At 44.6% G+C, this 17,967-nt stretch overlaps 1 protein-coding gene across 1 annotated transcript in view; it reads left to right on the top strand.

The window, feature by feature from the left end:
- The first annotated feature begins 8,908 nt into the window (after positions 1-8,908).
- Positions 8,909-17,967, top strand: part of SNX6 (sorting nexin 6) — a 49,258-nt gene continuing 40,199 nt past the window's right edge. The window contains exons 1-3 of the mRNA XM_030559989.1: positions 8,909-9,100; positions 12,360-12,509; positions 12,596-12,643. Of these exons, the coding sequence (XP_030415849.1) occupies positions 8,909-9,100; positions 12,360-12,509; positions 12,596-12,643 (390 nt within the window). The remainder of the gene's footprint in view (positions 9,101-12,359; positions 12,510-12,595; positions 12,644-17,967) is intronic.

The raw sequence follows: 17,967 nt of genomic DNA on the forward strand, positions 1-17,967 counted from the left end.
CCAAGTCTTCCCACAGGCTCCCTCCTTCAGATTCATCACCACAGATAAAGAAAATAACTCTGGACAAGCCCCCACTCATAACAGGAACACTCCATTCCTGTCCTGACATCCCACACAAACAACCTTAGATGCTTTCTGTTTGTTAGCACCTCTGTGAGTTTTATTTATATTACCTCCACTGAACCACCCCCACAATCCTATGCAGAATCTCTATCTAAAATTTTCCCTAGTCCTCAGCCCTTTCTCCAGGAGAAGGGAGAGTGCTCACACTCTTATTTCCTCTGAGCTGTTAACCTTTCCCTCTTGCATCTCCTTCCAGTGCTTTTTAACTACCCTCTCAGCTAACAGGATAATTAGTTCCTTAGCTCGTTGGCCCCCTTATTAATCCTTAAGTGATCTGAGTGTTGAGTCAGCTAGAAGATCTCTATTCAGCACTCTGTCACAAGAACATTGAGACTTTAGTCAGGACAGGGTCCCCATTATACTTAGCGCTGTACAATACAGAAAAGGAGACAGAAAGGTGAGGTAACACCGATAATATTATGTAGTTAGGTAAACTAGTTAGGTAAACTAGTAAATGCCATGATGACTTCTGATTCTAGCTAGTGCATAGCAGGATGATTTCTGACTCAGTTGAACAGTTGTGGGCTTTTTCAGAGCCATTTCCTATTTTAATTAATCTTTTTAACCTCTGCCTATTTCCATTTTTATATTTTATTGCTCTCTGTATTTTCTTTTCATTCTTCTATCCATTGTCTATTTCCATTTCCGTCTCCTTTTAGTTTCCAGAATTTTTATTTATTTTATCAAGGACAATAACAAAAAACTTCTTCGGTGGAGTTTAGCTCTCCAAGATTCTGATTTTGAAATACAACTCATTTCAGGAGCTTCTAACCAAGTGGCTGATGCATTCTCCCGTGAAAGTTTCCCAGAATCAACTGGTTAAAATCGTCCTTGAAATGTGAAAAATATTGTTAGTTTTTACATAATCAGTAGTATATGTAAAGATGCATGTTTCTTATTAATTCTGTTTTCTCCTAAAGTTCTAGGAAGAAATCACAGCCAGTGTGGTCCAGCACTGTCTATGATTTGGGGGGGCGTGTCAAAAACGTACAGTTAAGGGTTAATTCCTCTTTTACCTGTAAAGGGTTAAGAGGTTCCCATAACCTATCTGACACCTGACCAGCAGGACCAAAAAGTGGACAAGATACTTTAAAATCTGGAAGGGGGGGAAAGTCTTTTGTCTGTGCTGTGTGTGTGCTTTTGCCAGAGACAGAGAAAGAAGGAGCCATCCCACTCCCGTAGGTTATTTTGAGAAGGAATGTATTAGATTATTTTTATTTTCTTGTTTGTGAGTTCTTTTGCAAATAAGAGGAAGGATAAATTTCGGTTCCTTTTGTAACTTTAAAGTTTTGCCCAGAGGGAAACCCTCTGTGTTTTGAATCTGATTGTCTGTGAGATTATTTTTCATTCTAATCTTACAGAGGTACTCCTTTCACCTCTTTTCTTTAATTAAAATTCTTCTTTTAAGAACCTGATTAATTCTTCATTGTTTTAAGATCCATGGGTTTGGATCTATGTTCACCAGGACTAAGTGGTGAAGGGATATTCTCAAATCTTCCCCGGGAAAGTGTGTAAAGGCTTGGGGAGGATTATTCTCAAGCCTGCCCAGAAAAAGCGGGTGAGGGATTTGAGAGATATTTGGGGGAAGGCAGAGTTCCAAGTGGCTCTCCCTAAATATTTGGTTAACACTTAGTGGTGGCAGCGTACTGTTAACCTAAGCTGGTAAAAATAAGCTTAGGGGGTCTTTCATGCGGGCCCCACATCTATACCCTAAAGTTCAGAGTGGGGAGGGAACCTTGACAGTCTGTTCAACCAACAACCAGCCTATCTCTGATATTTTAGTGTTTTGCACTCCCCCAAAATAAGAGTTTTCAGCCAATGCATGAAAAACTTTTACAAAAGATTCAACATTTTCTTTTGATTCCTGAATTCTCTGGTGAAAACATGTTCTTTTATGTCATCCCCTCCTGCTGCCCCAGGGCCAGAGGAACTATCAGTCCCCCCCCATCTCTGTGGGGCCAGAGAAAATGTCAGCCTTCCCCCACTCCCACTGCTGTGGGGCCGGAGGAGCTCTTAGCTCCCACTGCAGAGCTTGCGGTGTCAGTTTCCCCACCCCTGGCAGGGATCTTTCACTTTAACCAACCCCTGGCTATAACGAACGAATGGCTTGAATCCCCAGGGATTTGCTACAGTGAGGTTGTACTCTATGTTACCAAAGGCAGAACCTAGTAGCTGAACAGTATCATTCATGTATGTATTGATGTTGCGCATGTGATAGCAATAAGGAGCACAAATCAGAGATGCTGCAAGACCAACTTGCTTAATTGCAGAACTGTTCTGAATTATCAGTGGAAGTTCTAGCCACTACACCTCTCTGACAGTCAGTGATATGAAACTGAAAAAGAAGGGGTAACGTAATGGTAGTTCTTTGAACTGCAATCCTGGAGACGTGGGTTAAATTCTAGCCCTGGTGTTTTATGTAAATATCTGCCCCTCAAGGGGTCACTGGTGTGCTATGTTACGCTAACCCTTGACTTGAAATAGTCCTCAGTGGCGTCATAGGTGCCAACTTCTCCTGGCACCGCTGGGTGCTTGACCCACCCAGGCCCCTGACCCGACTCCACCCCTGCCCCGCCCCTTCCCGCCCCCATTCCAACCCCCTCTCCAAAGTCCCCGCCCCCGCCCCAACTCCGCCTCCTCCCTGCCCTTACTGGACTCCTACTCCAATCCCTGCCCCAGTCCTGCCTCTTCCCCACCTCCTCCCCTGAGCATGCTGTGTTTCTGCTCCTCCCCCCTCCCTCCTGGAGCTTGTTATGCTGCAAAACAGCTGTTGACAGCGGCAACTGCTGGGGGGAGAAGCGGGGATGCGGTGTACTCAGGGGAGGAGGTGGAGGCGAGGTGAGGTGAGCTGGGGTGGGGAGCTCGATTGTTGGTGGGTGCAGAGCACCCACCAATTTTTCTCCGGGGTGATCCAGCTCTGGAGCACCCATGGAATCAGCGCCTATGGGTGGCGTGCCAGATTATACCAGAGCTGAGGCAAATGCTGTAGGTGCTTCAGCTTCTAAAATTGTATGGATCCTAATACCTGATAGATCCCAGTCCTCAACTGGATTCAGCACAACACTCCTCCCAGGTGCCAGACACTCTGCCTTCATGACCAACTTCTCCTAACTGCAGGGCCGCCCAGAGGATTCAGGGGGCCTTGGGTCTTTGGCGGCGGGGGGCCCCCCGCTTCGGCAGTAATTCAGTGGCAGGGGGTCCTTCCGCTCTGGGACCCGCCACCGAAGTGCCCCGAAGACCCGGGACTTCGGCAGCAGGTCCTGCTTCGGCGGTAATTCGGTGGTGGGGGGTCCTTCCGCCTCGGAGCAGAAGGACCCCCTGCCACCGAAGACCCGGAGTGGAAGAAGCTCTGGGGGCCCCGGCCCTATGAGAGTTTTCTGGGGCCCCTGGAGCGAGTGAAGGACCCTGCTCCTGGGGCCCCAAAAAACTCTTGTGGGGGCCCAGGGCCTGGGGCAAAGCGCCCCACTTTCCACCCTCCCCCAGGTTGCCCTGCCAATTGTCCTTCTAAATAGCATGAGATCATCCCTTGCTGGCCACCCATCCTCCTCCTGAGCAGATGGAAAAGAGAAATAGCTGATTCAGCTCCAGCAAGTTCACCACACTACTTATTGCCAAGTCTCAAAATCTTATCACTTATAACTTATTGTTCCAGACCTCCCCCTCTTGACATAGTGGGCTGTTGCAGCAGCTTGCCTCAGTTTTCCCTCAGTCTTCTGTGACTCCACTCAGTCACTAATACCATCTGGGATGCTTTCCTGACTTTTTAGGGTTGCCAACCCTCCAGATTGTCCTGGAGTCTCTAGGAATTAAAGATTAATCTTTAATTAAATATTGTCTTTGATGAAACCTCCAGGAATACATCCAACCAAAATTGGCAACCCTATTGCCTCAGTTATGACTTGCGCTTGTGGCCAAGCTACTAACAAAAGTCTACCCTTTTTGGGGAATCTAAGTCCAAAACAACAAAACAGAAAATCTTTGCCCCAGTCTCAAACTGGGCCCAGCTTGTCCTTCCGGAAGGGCCTGTTGTCTCTGCTGTAATTTCAAGTACTCTCTGCCCACCCTGTGGGCTCAGCTTTCACCCTTCACAGGATCTTTTTTATCACTCCCTTCTGCCCCCCGGGACTCCTTTTGTAGGGAGAAAATTTTTATTTTACAGTTATCTCCCTTACATCATCTTGGATCTCTTTAACAACAGGGAGTCCATATTGGTTGCCCTTCTTCCTCAGCCCGTTACACCTTAGGTGCCCTTTTTGCCCCAAGGTGGGAAACTGGGTAAGTCACCTGACCTGTGATCTGTCCAGCAACTGTACATTATAAAAGGGTCAGCACGTCTGTCAGATGGGGCTGCCCAACCTGGAGGCAGAGTGTGCTGCTGTCGCCCATCTGAGAAGCAGAGTGTTGCAGTGTGGTACTGCTTACCCTGAAGGGTGGACATTAGTACCATGCATAGGGTTGTAGGGAGGGTTTCTTACCTGCACGCGAGAATGAACTGTCATCTGCCCTTCTAATCCTGCCTCAGACATCCACCCATGACAATGCAGGGAAAAAGAGCTGCAAGAAGAACAAGACAGAGCTTCCATCAGCCTGTGCCAGAGGCCCTGCCTTCCACCTGCCTTACCATCTGGATTGGGTCTGGAGCCAGTCCTGCCGTGCTGGTGCCAGGGATAAAGCTGCAGGATATGGTAGAGACTTATTTGTCCTCCATCTAACCTACCTAGGGTCAACTTTGGGAAGGGAGCTAAGCCCTTTTTGTCACAGCCCATGCCCTTTGTATTTGGTTTCCTTGTTTTCTCGGTTATAGTTTGGGAGTCCTATCTGTTACTTAACTGAGTTATTTTTACCCTTGTTAACTGTTGTCTGTCCAATAAACCTGTTCTTGTTTTCAGGGCTGGCTCTGAAATTATGCCGCCCCAAGCAGGTGCTTGGTTTGCTGGTGCCTAGAGCCAGCCCCGCTTGTTTTGTATCCTCTCCATTGTCAGTTTCCTTTGGATGTTAGACGGGGGTGGGGGGAGATGTTCCTGAAACTGGTCCTCTAGCTAAGTATAAAATCCAGTCAACACTTTGGGTTCTTCCCATGGGTGGTGGGTGAACTCCCGCTTTGGGGAGGCTAGCCCACCAGCCCTGCCTCCCACATGCCGGAGCCCTGAACCCCACCCAACAGGAGAAACCCTGACTGGAGGAGCGCTGGCCCACTCGATCCAGCCACACTGGGCCAAGCTGTTGGCCCCCCCGAACTTCCCCCCAGCGCCAGGCTGGTTCACCAGCCCCCTCCCCCGGCCAAGCCACTGGCTCCCTAAGCGCCAGGCTGAGCCTCCTCACTCTCCTGCCCACTGCTGACTTTGTGTCCCTCCTCACTTCCCTGTCCCCAAGGAGGAGGGACGTTGTGAGCAGTGGGGACCTCTGGAGGTGGAGTGGGGTGGAGGACACATGGGAGACAGGCAGCAGCGGCAGCAGGCCGTGAGGGCTTTGGGGAAGGAGTGGGGCAGGGCTACTGTGGCCCAGGTGTCCTGCGGCAAGTGGGGAGCAGCACCAGGGTAGACTAAGTCTTCCCTGGCTTGTTATACTCACCACCCATGGTTCTTCCCTACTTTATCCCAAATAGCTAATCCCAGACCATCATCTCTGGATCTTCCACAAGCCTCTAGCTGCCTTATGCTCCCCTCTAGCTCCTCACAGTCGCTGCTCTGGCCAGCTTGCCACTGCTGGGCTTGCTTCCTATAATAAGGGTGACCTTATGTCCCATTTGTGCTGAGACAATCCTCTTTTTAAGCTCTGTCCCAGACATCACAATTTTTTGTGGGGGGAAACTGGGCATTTGTCCTATTTACGGATGCCAGCTGATGACTTGATTGCTATTCAGAATAGACTATTCTAAATAGACTATTCTACTTGTAATAAAAACATTTTTTATTGTTCAGACCATCCAGGATACAGAGCAAAAAAAAAAAAAGATTTGGATCAATTAAGTGATGATTTATCTCAACACCATAAGCCAGAGGTTTTCAAACTGTGGGGTGTACACCCCTAGAGAGTGTGGAGAAACATTCTGGGGGGGCCAGCCCTGCAAGACTTCACACTCTGAAGAGCAGCAGCAAGACAAGGAACAATGCCAGTAACTACTGAATTGTAAGTAAAATATATGAAACTATAAAATATATGAACATACAGTAAAAGCTGTGTTATCTGGCACTTAACCAATCACAAAGTTCTATAAACCGGCATTTCTGATTTTCATTGAAAGTCCGGTTTATAGTCCGGTTAGCGTGGGACCGGCAGGCTCCCTATCTGGCTCCGTGCTTCTTCCTGGAAGTAGTGACATGTCCCTGCTGCTCCTAGGTGGAGGAACAGTCATGAGGGCTCCGTTCGCTGCCTCCACCCTGCTCCGAGCGCTGAGTCTGGCTGGGAACTGTGGCCAATGGGAACTTCGGGGGCAACCCCTGTGGACGAAGGTAGTATGCAGAGACGCCTAGCCATGCCTCTGTCTAGGAGCAGCAGGGACATATCGCTGTTTGCGGGGAGCACCACCTGGATCTGGCACCCTGAAACCCCTCCTGTGCCCCAAACTCCTGCCCCAAGCCCCCTCCCACACCCAAACTCCCTCCCAGAGTCTATGCCCTATACCCCCCTGCACCTGAGTCCCTGCTTTGAGACCCCTCCTTCACTCCAAACCTCTCATCCCTCACCCCACCCCAGAGCCTGAACCCCCAGCCAGAGCCCTCAGCCCCTCCTTCACCCAACCCCCTGTCTCAGCCCAGATCCACCTTCCGCACTCTGAACCCCTCATTTCTGGTCCCACTCCAGAACCCACACTCCCATCCCAGAGCCCGTACCACATCCCACACCCCATTCCCCTGCCTCAGCCTGGAGCCACCTCCCACATGCCGAACACCTTGGTCCCACACCCCAACCTGGAGCCCCCACCGGCCCCCCAAACCCCTCATTCCTGGCACCACCCCAGAGCCCACACCCCCAGCCAAATCCCTCACAAACTCTCACATTCCAACCTCCTGCCACAGCCCAGTGAAAATTAGCAAGTGAGTGAGGGTGGTGGAGAGTGAGCAACAGAGGGAGCGGGGATGGAGTGAGCAGGGGGCAGGGCCTCGGAGCAGGGGCAGGGCATGGGTGCGGCATCAGGGAAGGGGCGGGGCAGAGGTGGGGCAAGGATGTTTGGTTTGTGCTATTAGAAAGTTGGCAACCCTAATCTTCGATGTAGTAACCGGGACTGATGCTGAAGCTAACCAGAAATCGATGCAAAAGCTATTCAGGACTTCAGTATTTCTAAGAGCAGTTGGACTACGCTTGAGTTAGCCAAGAAGAGCTGAATGATGTTCTTTCTCTTTGTATCTGCCATTGTAATCGGTCCGTTTATTACTCAGTGTATTGTCTTGTGTTTATTGTAAAATATCAATGCCACCCTACCATTATGGTATCCCAAATACCAACAAAAAGCAAAGGAGAGATGTGTAAGAGAGTTGTGTTGACATTAAAACAGAAAACGCATATTTGTACACGTCTTGAAGAGGGTGAGAATAAGAATGTTTTGATGCAAGAGTACAATGTTGGCTCATCCACAGTATATGACATCAAGGCTCAAAAAGGAAAACTGCTCCCATTTTTTGCTAGTTATGAGTCAAATAAAGCTGTTGAACAACGCTGTTCTCTGTGTTTGCCTAAATTAGAGTAGCTGGACAGTGTTATATTAATGGTTTTCATTGAAACGATTGGAGGGTGCCCCTATCTCTGGCCCAATGCTCGTTGAAAAGGCAAAAGATTTTTATAAGCAAATGCAATTGTCTGAGCCATGTGCATTTTCTGATGGATGGCTTTCATGTTTTGAACTTTGTCATGGTATTAGAAAACTACCCGTGTCTGGTGAACATAAATCGGCTGACCACGAAGCTGCAGAAAAATATTGTGAATTTTTTAGAAATTTAATTGCTGAACATGATCTACCTTCTATAATGCTGATGAAACTGGCCTATTTTGGTGATGCTTGCCAAATTCTACCCTAGCAGGTGCATGTGAATCTAGTGCTGCTGGTTTTAAGCAGAATAAAGACAGCCTAACTGTTCTTATGTGTGCTAATGCAACAGGCTCGCATAAAATAAAACTTGTGGTGATTGGAAAGTATAATTGTTCTAGAGCTTTCAAAGGTGTTGCACATTTACCTGTTGTTTACAAAGTGCAAGATAATTCACAGATGGACAAATAATTTTTTCATGATTGGTTTAATCATGTTTTTGTACCTGCAGTGAAAGAACATTTTAGAAAAATAGGCTTATCTGTAGATAGCAAAACTATTCTACTGCTAGACAATTGTAGCACTCACCCTCATGAAACACAGTTAATGTCTGGTAATATTTTTACCATCTTCCTGTCTGCCAATGTTACTTCATTGATTCAACCTATAGATCAGGGCGTTATCCAGAATATGAAATGTTATTACTGAAGAGATTTCCTGAGAAAGTTTATCAGTCATGAAGGCATTATACTGGACTTTAAATCTCATTATAACATAAAAGATGCAATTTTTAATGTTGCTTGTGCCTGGAATTCTGTTAAAACTGAAACATTAAGGAGAGCTTGGAGAAAATTGTGGCCTAGTGTTATATTTGCAGAAGTGTTTTCTGATTAGGAGGAATTTGAAGGCTTTAAAGTAAAAGTTAGAAAAAGTACATTAGCACAGATTCTTGAAATGGTGAGGGATACTCCTTCACACTCCATCAACAAACGTCATGAAAGTGAGATATAAGAGTGGACTGAAGCTGACAAGGAGGTTGAAATGATACATACTGTTACTGATACAGAAATAATAGAGAATGTTTTGAATCCTGAAACGTCAAAGGACACTGATAGAGACAGTGAAGAGGAAGATTTTAGTGAAGAGGACAAAATAACTTTGGGAAAGGCTTCTTCAGTTTTTGATACAATAATTAAATTTGGAGAAAGGCAGCCATGTTATACTGCTCAGGAGGTTATGCAATTGCATGTTCTGCGCTCTACTTTTATGCAAAAGAGGCAGAAGACAATTAATCAAGCTGATATCAGGGATTTATTAAAAAAAGCAGCTTCACGGTGTGTCATAGGGTCAGTGCAGATTCAGCCCAATCTCCCACACCTTCTACATCTACAATGATAATTGATGTCAATAATGATGACCCCGAGGCACTGCAAGACTGTGAAGTGCCTTCTGAATCATCAAAGAAAGATTAAATTATGTTCAGTATAGTTTTACTGTTAAGTGTATTTTTAGTGATCTGGATGTACGTCATGCACTGCCCATAGTGATATGTAGTGTCATAAGATAACCTACTGTATAGAAAACTTTACCTGTATACAACTAAGTGGTTCAAGAAACCAACCACTCTGCAGTGCAGTACTACTACTGGATTAGTGAGTACCTCTATACTATTTTATACTTTATTCATTTTATTATATTCTAATTCTTTGAAAATTGGTATTCCATTAGTAAGCATAACTCTTAGTAAACCAGAATATTTGACTAAAAGGCACCCCTCACCTCATTTCCACAACATGCCGGATAACAAAGCTTTTATTATATATATAAAATATATGAAACTACCTTATCTTTTTATTGTGTACTGGAAGTAACCTTCCCAGAGCACTGACCATCTCTTACCCAGTGTTCCATTTTTATTTTAAGGAAATATGGTCACCATACCTATAATGTCCAACACCCAGCCCAAGTGTAACATGGCAGGGGCAGGCTAATGGACAGGCTCCTGCTTTTTGCATTTCCTCTTCTTCTGGGGAAGAGCAGCTAATCAGAACTGCTGTAGGATGCAGGCAGAGCTCTCCTGGCAGGAGTTTTTTGGGAGGGAAGGGAGGAAAGGAAGGAGGTGATGCCATTTTCATAAGGGTGGATAGAAGGAACAGAAAGAGCCTGGCAGCTCTGCTCCCTCCCTCCTTTCTTCTGAAATATGAGTCAGGCTGCTCTCTGCTCCTCCCTCATCCATCTTGGAACACCAGATGTGGAAAGGGGGAGAACTCTGCAGCTATCACCCATGCTTGGGAATGGAGTGAAGAGTATCGGTGCACTGAGGAGCAAGGGGAGGATGTATGTTTTGGGGGGGCAGAAATAATGTAGGGGCTGAGAGGTGGGTATGACCCTACAGCATTCCCATGCAAGAGGGAAAGGGGCTTATTGGTATCTGGTAGTGAGTTTCAGCTGGTATGACCAGGTCAGTGTACCCCAACTCACTAACATCATAATTTGTATCTAAAAGGTGTCATGTAAGATATCAGTAGAAAGGTGGGAAGAGGCAGGGTGGGATAGGGGTTTGGGGCAGGGCCTGGAGACAGAGCGGGGGTGTTGAGCACTCCCGGGCCCTGGAGGAAGCCAGCACCTGTGGGTGGGAGTTTTTGGTTAAATGTTAGCTCCCTGGGTGGAAGTTGTCCATTGCAGTCTTCTGCCGGTCAACAGGGCAAGAGAAAATATATAGTGAGTCCAGCTCCTTTCCCTCACCGAGTGAAGGTGCCAGGGAAGGAGGCAGTATTTCCTTGCAGTACTGCCTCTTTCTATCTGATATTTCATGGAATGAGGCAAGGATTCTTGTCTTATATATTTCACATTTTGCACAGTACAAAACATTCTGGTACTGTCCAACAAATAGATAAATGTCTTTGTTTCTTCATTTTTCATTTGAAGAAATGTAGGAAATTATATACAAAGTTGATGCACTTGGTCCAGATATGTTCATGTCATGTAAAACTTCCCCATTATGTATGAACCTTACAAAAACCAGGCGCTCTGCAAGTGCTAGGCAACAGTTTGAGTTTATATAATTTCTTTTTTCTTTTAAAAACTGGATATTCTATTAATAAAAACTACCCACAGCTGCTACTGACTTCAGTATGGATAGCAAGTGCTCAGCACTTCGGAAAACCAGGCCTCTGTTACCTCAGATACCACAGCGCTAGGGTGACCAGACAGCAAGTGTGAAAAATCGGGATGGGGGTGGGGGTAATAGGTATCTATGTAAGCCAAAGCCCCAAATATTGGGCCTGTCCCTATAAAATCAGGACATCTGGTCACCTTACACAGCGCTGAGCACAGTATATGAACCTGAACAGAACAGAAAGTTAAGATTACACATTTAAGTCCTCAAAAGTCAGGAAATGCCAGCTGAAGTTCCCCGAGCCACCTTAACTCTGCCTTTTGTGCATAGTATTATGATTCGGTCTTGAAATACTTGATCATATACTATTTGAATATGAGTCAACAATGTGATGCTGCTGTGAAAAAGGTTGTATCATTCTGCAGTGTACTAAGTCCAGTGTTGTATGCAAGACATTCTAGATCATTGTCCCACTCTACTTGGCACTGGTGTGGGCTCAGATGAAGTACTGTGTCCAATTCCAGGTACCATACTTTTGAAAAAAATGTTGGCAAATTGAAGAGAGTCCTGAAGGACAAAAATGATTAAAGGTTTAGAAAACTTGACCTATGAGGAAAGGTTAAACAAACTGGGCATGTTTAATCTTGAGAAAAGAAGACTTGGGTGGAAGGAGCACCTGACCTGAAGAACAAAGAATGTAGGACAAATTTACAGGATGGGGGATGCTATCCTAGGAAGCAGTGGCTCTGAAAAAGATTTGGGGATTGTGGTGCATTATCAGCTGAACGTGATTTCCCCTTGTGATGCTGTGGCCAAAACACCTAATGCAATCCTGGGACGCATAAAAAAAGGGGGATCTCAAGTAAAAACAGAAAGTTTATTTTACCTCTATATTTAGCACTGGTGCTGAAATACTCTGTTCAATTCTGGTGCCCAGTATTCAAGAAAGATGTTGCTAAACTGGAGAGGGTTCAAAGACAAGCCAAAGTAAAGGATTAGAAAACCCGCTTTATGGGGACAGTCTCAAGGATCTTAATCTATTCAGTTTAACAAAGAGAAGGCTAATGGTGACTTGCTTATAGTCAACAAGAGGAACAAATATTTAATAAGAAGCTTGTCAGTCCAGCAGAGAAAGGTAGACTATGATTCAAAGTTAAAGTTAGCCAAATGCAGACTGGAACTCAGGTGTACATTTTTACAAGGACGGTAAGCACCATTGTGCAGGAGCGCCGCCTGTCTGGCCACGGAGGCCTTAACCTCGCCTCAGCGCTCCCTAGACCCTGCCCAACCCCCGCCGCGTGTGCCAGCCACGCCCCAGAGCCGTACCCCAGCGGCTCTCTCGGCGATCGGCGGGTCTGTCCCCCCTCTGTGTAGCGTGAGAGGGGGGCCGCCCTAGCTCAGCGGCAGCCCGCGCCACCCGCTTTAGCTCCGCCCGGCCCCTCCCCTCGGCTCCGGGCTGCCTGGGGGGCTGGGCCTGTGCTGGCGGAGGGAGGGAGTGAGCGAGCGCTGGGAGCAGCCATGATGGTGGGTGTCTGGGCGCCGCTGGGAGTGGGGCGGAGGGGCGTGTGGTCGGGTCACTAACCTGTACGCTTTGTCTCCCCCCGGAGCAGGAAGGCTCGGACGACGGCCCAGATTTCCTCTCCGAAGAGGACAGAGGAGTAAGTGCACCTGTCCCGGGGGCTCCTGGGCCGCTGGCACATGGGACCGGGCCCTGCCGGCGCCTGGCACCCGGGGGGGAGGTGGTGGCTCTGTCCTTCGGGTCCCTGGGGTGGGGGGCGGTTCTGTTTTTGCAGGATCCGGGCTCCTGTGGCTGGGTTGTGGGATCTGATCTGCGAGTTCCTGGGCCCCTCACACGGGGGTATGGGGTGGGGATATAGTGGTGGCTGCGGCGTTTTTCTCTTGGGCTGCTGTGTGCATTTTATCTTAATCTTAGTTCCAGTGGTACAACCTGGTCATAACTCCTCTCCTCCATGACAGTCTGGGTGTCTATATGCCATTACAGACACTGATTTGTTTTGATGGTTTTTAAATGCTATTATGGTTTGGAATTGTTCTCTTCCTAGGATAGAAACAACACAGTTTAACAAGTATACTTTAGCCTGTTGTTTATTCCTCTCTTCCCTCTGTTCAAGTATTGTTGTTTTTTTTTAAATAGCTTTTTTTAAAAAGTAGCTTAATCCAGGTTCATTTGTATTTTAGGGAGATTCATATTTCGCATCTATATAGTTCTCAGATCTTTTCTTCTCTCCTACATATGCTTCTTAAATCTTTTGTTGCTTTGAGCAGGAGTGACAGATTTGATGGAGAGCACTGAATTCCATCTTTAATTATAGGCTGGGGCCTAGGTAATAAATTAACACTATCTTCCCTTTTCAGTCTACAGCAGACCTCCCACTGATAGAAATGGGAGGTTTGTGCTACAGTATGTGTGCAACTGGGACTTTTAGTAACCAAATTTTTGTTGTTTAATTATTTACTATTAGTTTGGTGCCTCCTTGTGTTCAGTATCAGCTGGAAAATATTCTAACCATTGGGCTTGCACCTATTTCTGCCCTTTGTTTCTCTTCCTCTTCCCTGTTTGGACCTTCTCTATACTAGAAAAATGTGCTAGTTTAACTATATTGATTGAAAAATGCAATGTAGATGCACTTAAACCTGTGTAACCATTGTTCATATTGTTTTGGCTTAAAGTTAGTCTCTTAGGAAGAATTGATCTTGACCAGCTAGATTGAAGGGGAAAAGTCATGCTTGGTTTGGGGTTAGCTAGAATGTGATAGCTAATCTAGACAACCCCATAAAAATTAGGAACTTCTTAAAATGAAAGCCAAGATTCTGAAACTGCCATGTAGACCACAAAGGTACATCATGCACATCCATATATTTGACACATCTGGCATAAAGTTAAGTACAGTGGCTGGATTTTTAAAGGGCGACAGGTAATTTTGACCAATAACACTGTGTAGGCATACATGTTAAGATTGAATTGGTTTTGGTCATGAAGCATAAAATGCAATTAAGATTTCAGGAAGGACTATTACTTTTGTGGACTTGCACTGTTTGGCAAGTGTATTATAGAGCCTTTGTTAGTATTCCTACTGAAAAATGCAGAGTAAATAGGGAGAGTGGGGAGAATGATCAGTGAGCACTTATAATGCCAGACACTGCAGAAGCAAAAGAGAGTGAATGTGTGTGGTATTTCTAGAACTAGATAGATTGCCCTTTTCTGAAGCATTAGACAATGGCCAAAGCTGCAAGTCTTTGTATATATATACCAATAGACAGAACTTGTTTGGAAAATCCTATATTTTCCCTTCCGCTACTGCTACAAGTTCCTGTAGTAATCAAATGTTCATAGAATCATAGAATATCAGGGTTGGGAGGGACCTCAGGAGGTCATCTAGTCCAACCCCCTGCTCAAAGCAGGACCAATCTCCAACTATTTTTTTGCCCCAGACCCCAAAATGGCCCCCTCAAGGATTGAACTCACAACCTTGGGTTTAGCAGGCCAAGTAATGAGTTCATAGTACTGTCCCATTTAATGCCTTTATAAATGTGTTAGTCAAGGGTCTTGACTAAACAGGTCTCCAAGTATACCTTTTAAAGTGGCCAGTAGGAGCCTCTTTTCTTTCTCTCTTTCACATCTTTCTCTCCCTTTCACACCAGATGTAAATAATGCTAACTAATTATTACAGAACAACATAATCACCATCCCCTCCCTTAACTTTTCAGCTGATGTTACTTTCAGATCCTGTTTTTCATTGCCCATTTATTCTGAATCTAAATCTCCAACATTAACTACCAGGCCTCTTTGCAGGTTCTCAGTAGTTGATTATAATATAAACATAAATGAAAGGAGCACAGGCAAGCTATTCCGAAGGGCTTGTCGTCATATACAGCAGCAATGGGAGGGCTTCTCGCATTGATGTAGTTAATCTACCTCTCTGAGAGGCCATAGCTATGTTGATGGGAGTAGCTCTCCTATTGACATAACGCTGTCTACTTGGTGGGTTAGATTGGTATAACTACATTGCTCACGGGTGTGAATTTTTCATACCCCTGAGTGACATAGTTTATAGCGATATAGGTCTATAGTGTAGACCTGGCCTCAGATTCCGCTTTTTGAGTCTTAAAAACCATAGCAGCTCTTTTTCTGTGGCAATAGTAAAAACAAGTGCTCTTTTGTAAGTTGGTATTTCCTGGGGCCATTTTTCTTTTAATCAGCTCCCTGTGTTTGCACAGGTCATCCCACACTCTGTAGTGAAGGACTATACACCAGCCTTTGATGAGGTTAATTGACTTCATCACTGTGTATCTCCACCCCCTTCTCTCTTTAGAGTTCAGACACTGTCATGTCAACAGTGCTCTTACATTTTTAACAATGGATGTATAGATGTTACTGTAAATGATGTGACATAACGAGACCTGGCATTCCGCAAGTAGCTTGACTCGACTGTGCCAGCTTCCTCACAGTAGTGTTTGAAACCTGCTTCGCCCTTGAGAGAGAGCCCAAGATGTTACTTCACTTTTGACCCAACCTCTTCTGAGATCAGGTTCCTTCTCTCTGAGATACCCCAAGAGCAGTTACTCTTATTTTCAGCCTCCACAATGTATTCCAGTTACTTTAAATAAAAGCTGGGTTTTTTTGTGCTCAAAGTAGAGAAAATAGCTTTTATTTTGTGATTCTGTAACTGATTTTAGTTGCTTTACAAGAAGTTCTACTAGGTGGGCATAAAGTATGAATTGATGTATAGAAACATTATGTACAGCTTGGCATAATTGCATGCCCACCCTAAAATCAGGCTGCCAGTGCTTTTCACAACCTGTTGGTTTAGACTTTCAGCATCTCTGTGAATGTCTGCAGTGTATCCCAGGTTTTTCTTTCTCCTTCCCCTCTCTATCAATAAGACATTTGTTGATAGTAATTTTTTCTTTCAAGTAGTGATGTATGGAGTAGGGCAATTTCTTCACTAGTGTGGCACGACAGCATTGTTTTTGAGTCAATACCCAAAAATACAAAGAATTTATTCTTGTTGCACAGTGGCTCACAAAGCTCCTTCAGCTTTCTGATTGTCTTTGATACCATTTATAGAATGCTTCATTACCTTTGCAAATGAAAATGGTCCTGTTGCCAGGCAAGCAACGTAGCATAACTTAACATATTGTTAAACTCTCCAAGGTTTATAGAGGAAGTGCATTTGTGTCTGTTGGGCAAGCCATCCATCACAACAGTGTTTTCTTACTTACTGTTTGCAATTGTCGTATTTTCTTTTGTCCTTAAAATAGTGGCTTGTGTTGAGAAAGTTACATTTGACATTAATGTAGTGGAAAAAATATAAAAGTAAAATTGCTTTGGTATTGCAAGCATTGTATAAAGCACTGTTGTACTGAACCTTAGAATTCTACACTGCACCCTTTTTAGTTTTGTGTGACTCTTTGGAAAGATGGTGAAAGAAAACAAAGCAAGTTAGTACAGATTGGCAGGGACACTGGCTTTTTTTTCTACCTTTGCCATAGGATGTGGTGTAGATCGCCTGCTAGGATCATCTGGGCATGTTTTGCCTAATCAATTCCCTGCTATTGCAGAGGCCTCAGAGATTGGTGGCACCTCACGGCAATTTAGATGGTCTAGTGAAGACCTGCTAAATTGATGGCAGAGTGCTCTCCGGTCGACCCCGCTACTCCAGCTCTCTGAGAAGAGTAAGGGAAGTCGACCGCAGAGCGTCTCCCATCGACACAGCGCAGTGAAGACGCCGGGGTAAGACAACCTAAGCTATGTCAACTCCAGCTACGTTATTCACATAGCTGAAGTAGCGTAATTTAGATTGATTTACCCCTGTAGAGAAGACAAGCCCTTTGTCTCTCTTGTTCTCTGCCTATAGCACACAACAGTTTAGTCTCCTGAGAACTAAATTTAGTTCAACTGAAGTCATTGAATTCAAAATATGAGTATCTAGGTGAAATTTAATGGCCTGTGATATGCAGGAGATCAGATTAAAATAGATAATCTGATGGTCCCTTCTGGCATTAAACTATACAAAACAGATTTTTCTTCATTCTGTCATCATGAAAGTCAGTTTACAGAAGTATTATTTGAATAATCCAAACTTGTCCTTTACCCACTGTACTACAAATTAACTATTAATGGCATTAAGGAGACTACCATAGAAAATTATACACTTGTTTTTACATGCTACAGAGTTGACAGTGACACAATATGAGATAGTATTTTCATAACCATTTTGAAATTTGGACTTTGCCACTTGACTTGCAGTCTTTATATATAGTTTTTTTTATGAAAAAGCTGCTCTGTGGTTATAGTATGAAAGGATGTTTTGCTACAAAACCTGACACTTCAGCATAAATTCCAAAATAAACTAGCCAATTGTTTCATAGCCAAAAATGAATATCACAAATATAAAACTGCAAATAACTAAAAATTATCCATGATGTAATTAGATAATGACGCGTGAGAAGATTTCAAAGTAACCTTCATACTTTTAAAATGTTTGGGTGCCTGTTTTTGTTCTTTGCAATAATTAAGGAACTGAAACCTTGAATGAGAACTCTGATTCAGACCTCAGTATGAATTTACAGCAGTAATAAATACTATTTAATCTAGTCTCCTGTGCTTAGCAAAATTGCATAAGGTGAGACTTACTTCTAAATAAATATAAGCGTTGCTTATGTATAAATCTTTTTAATTTTGATAAGTTTCATGAGACCTATATCTCTAAAGGAAAAGGATACTAATACCCCAGTCCTCAAGTTACTCCAGCATATTCAAGCCATGTCCTGCACATGCAGGGACTAGAGGAGAGATTTTGTGTCAAATTACTTTATTCTATGAATGATCTACAGGGTGAATTAAGGACATAACTCTAGATTATCCAGTCCCATTGAAAAGGTATAGAGTGCTCATCTCAGAGTTCCCTTCATTTTCTCTTTAGTGGGACTGGGTTTCCAACCTCACACTGATGAAAAG

This window comes from Gopherus evgoodei, chromosome 4 (genome assembly GCF_007399415.2).
Source record: "Gopherus evgoodei ecotype Sinaloan lineage chromosome 4, rGopEvg1_v1.p, whole genome shotgun sequence".
Classification (NCBI taxonomy): Eukaryota; Metazoa; Chordata; order Testudines; family Testudinidae; genus Gopherus; species Gopherus evgoodei.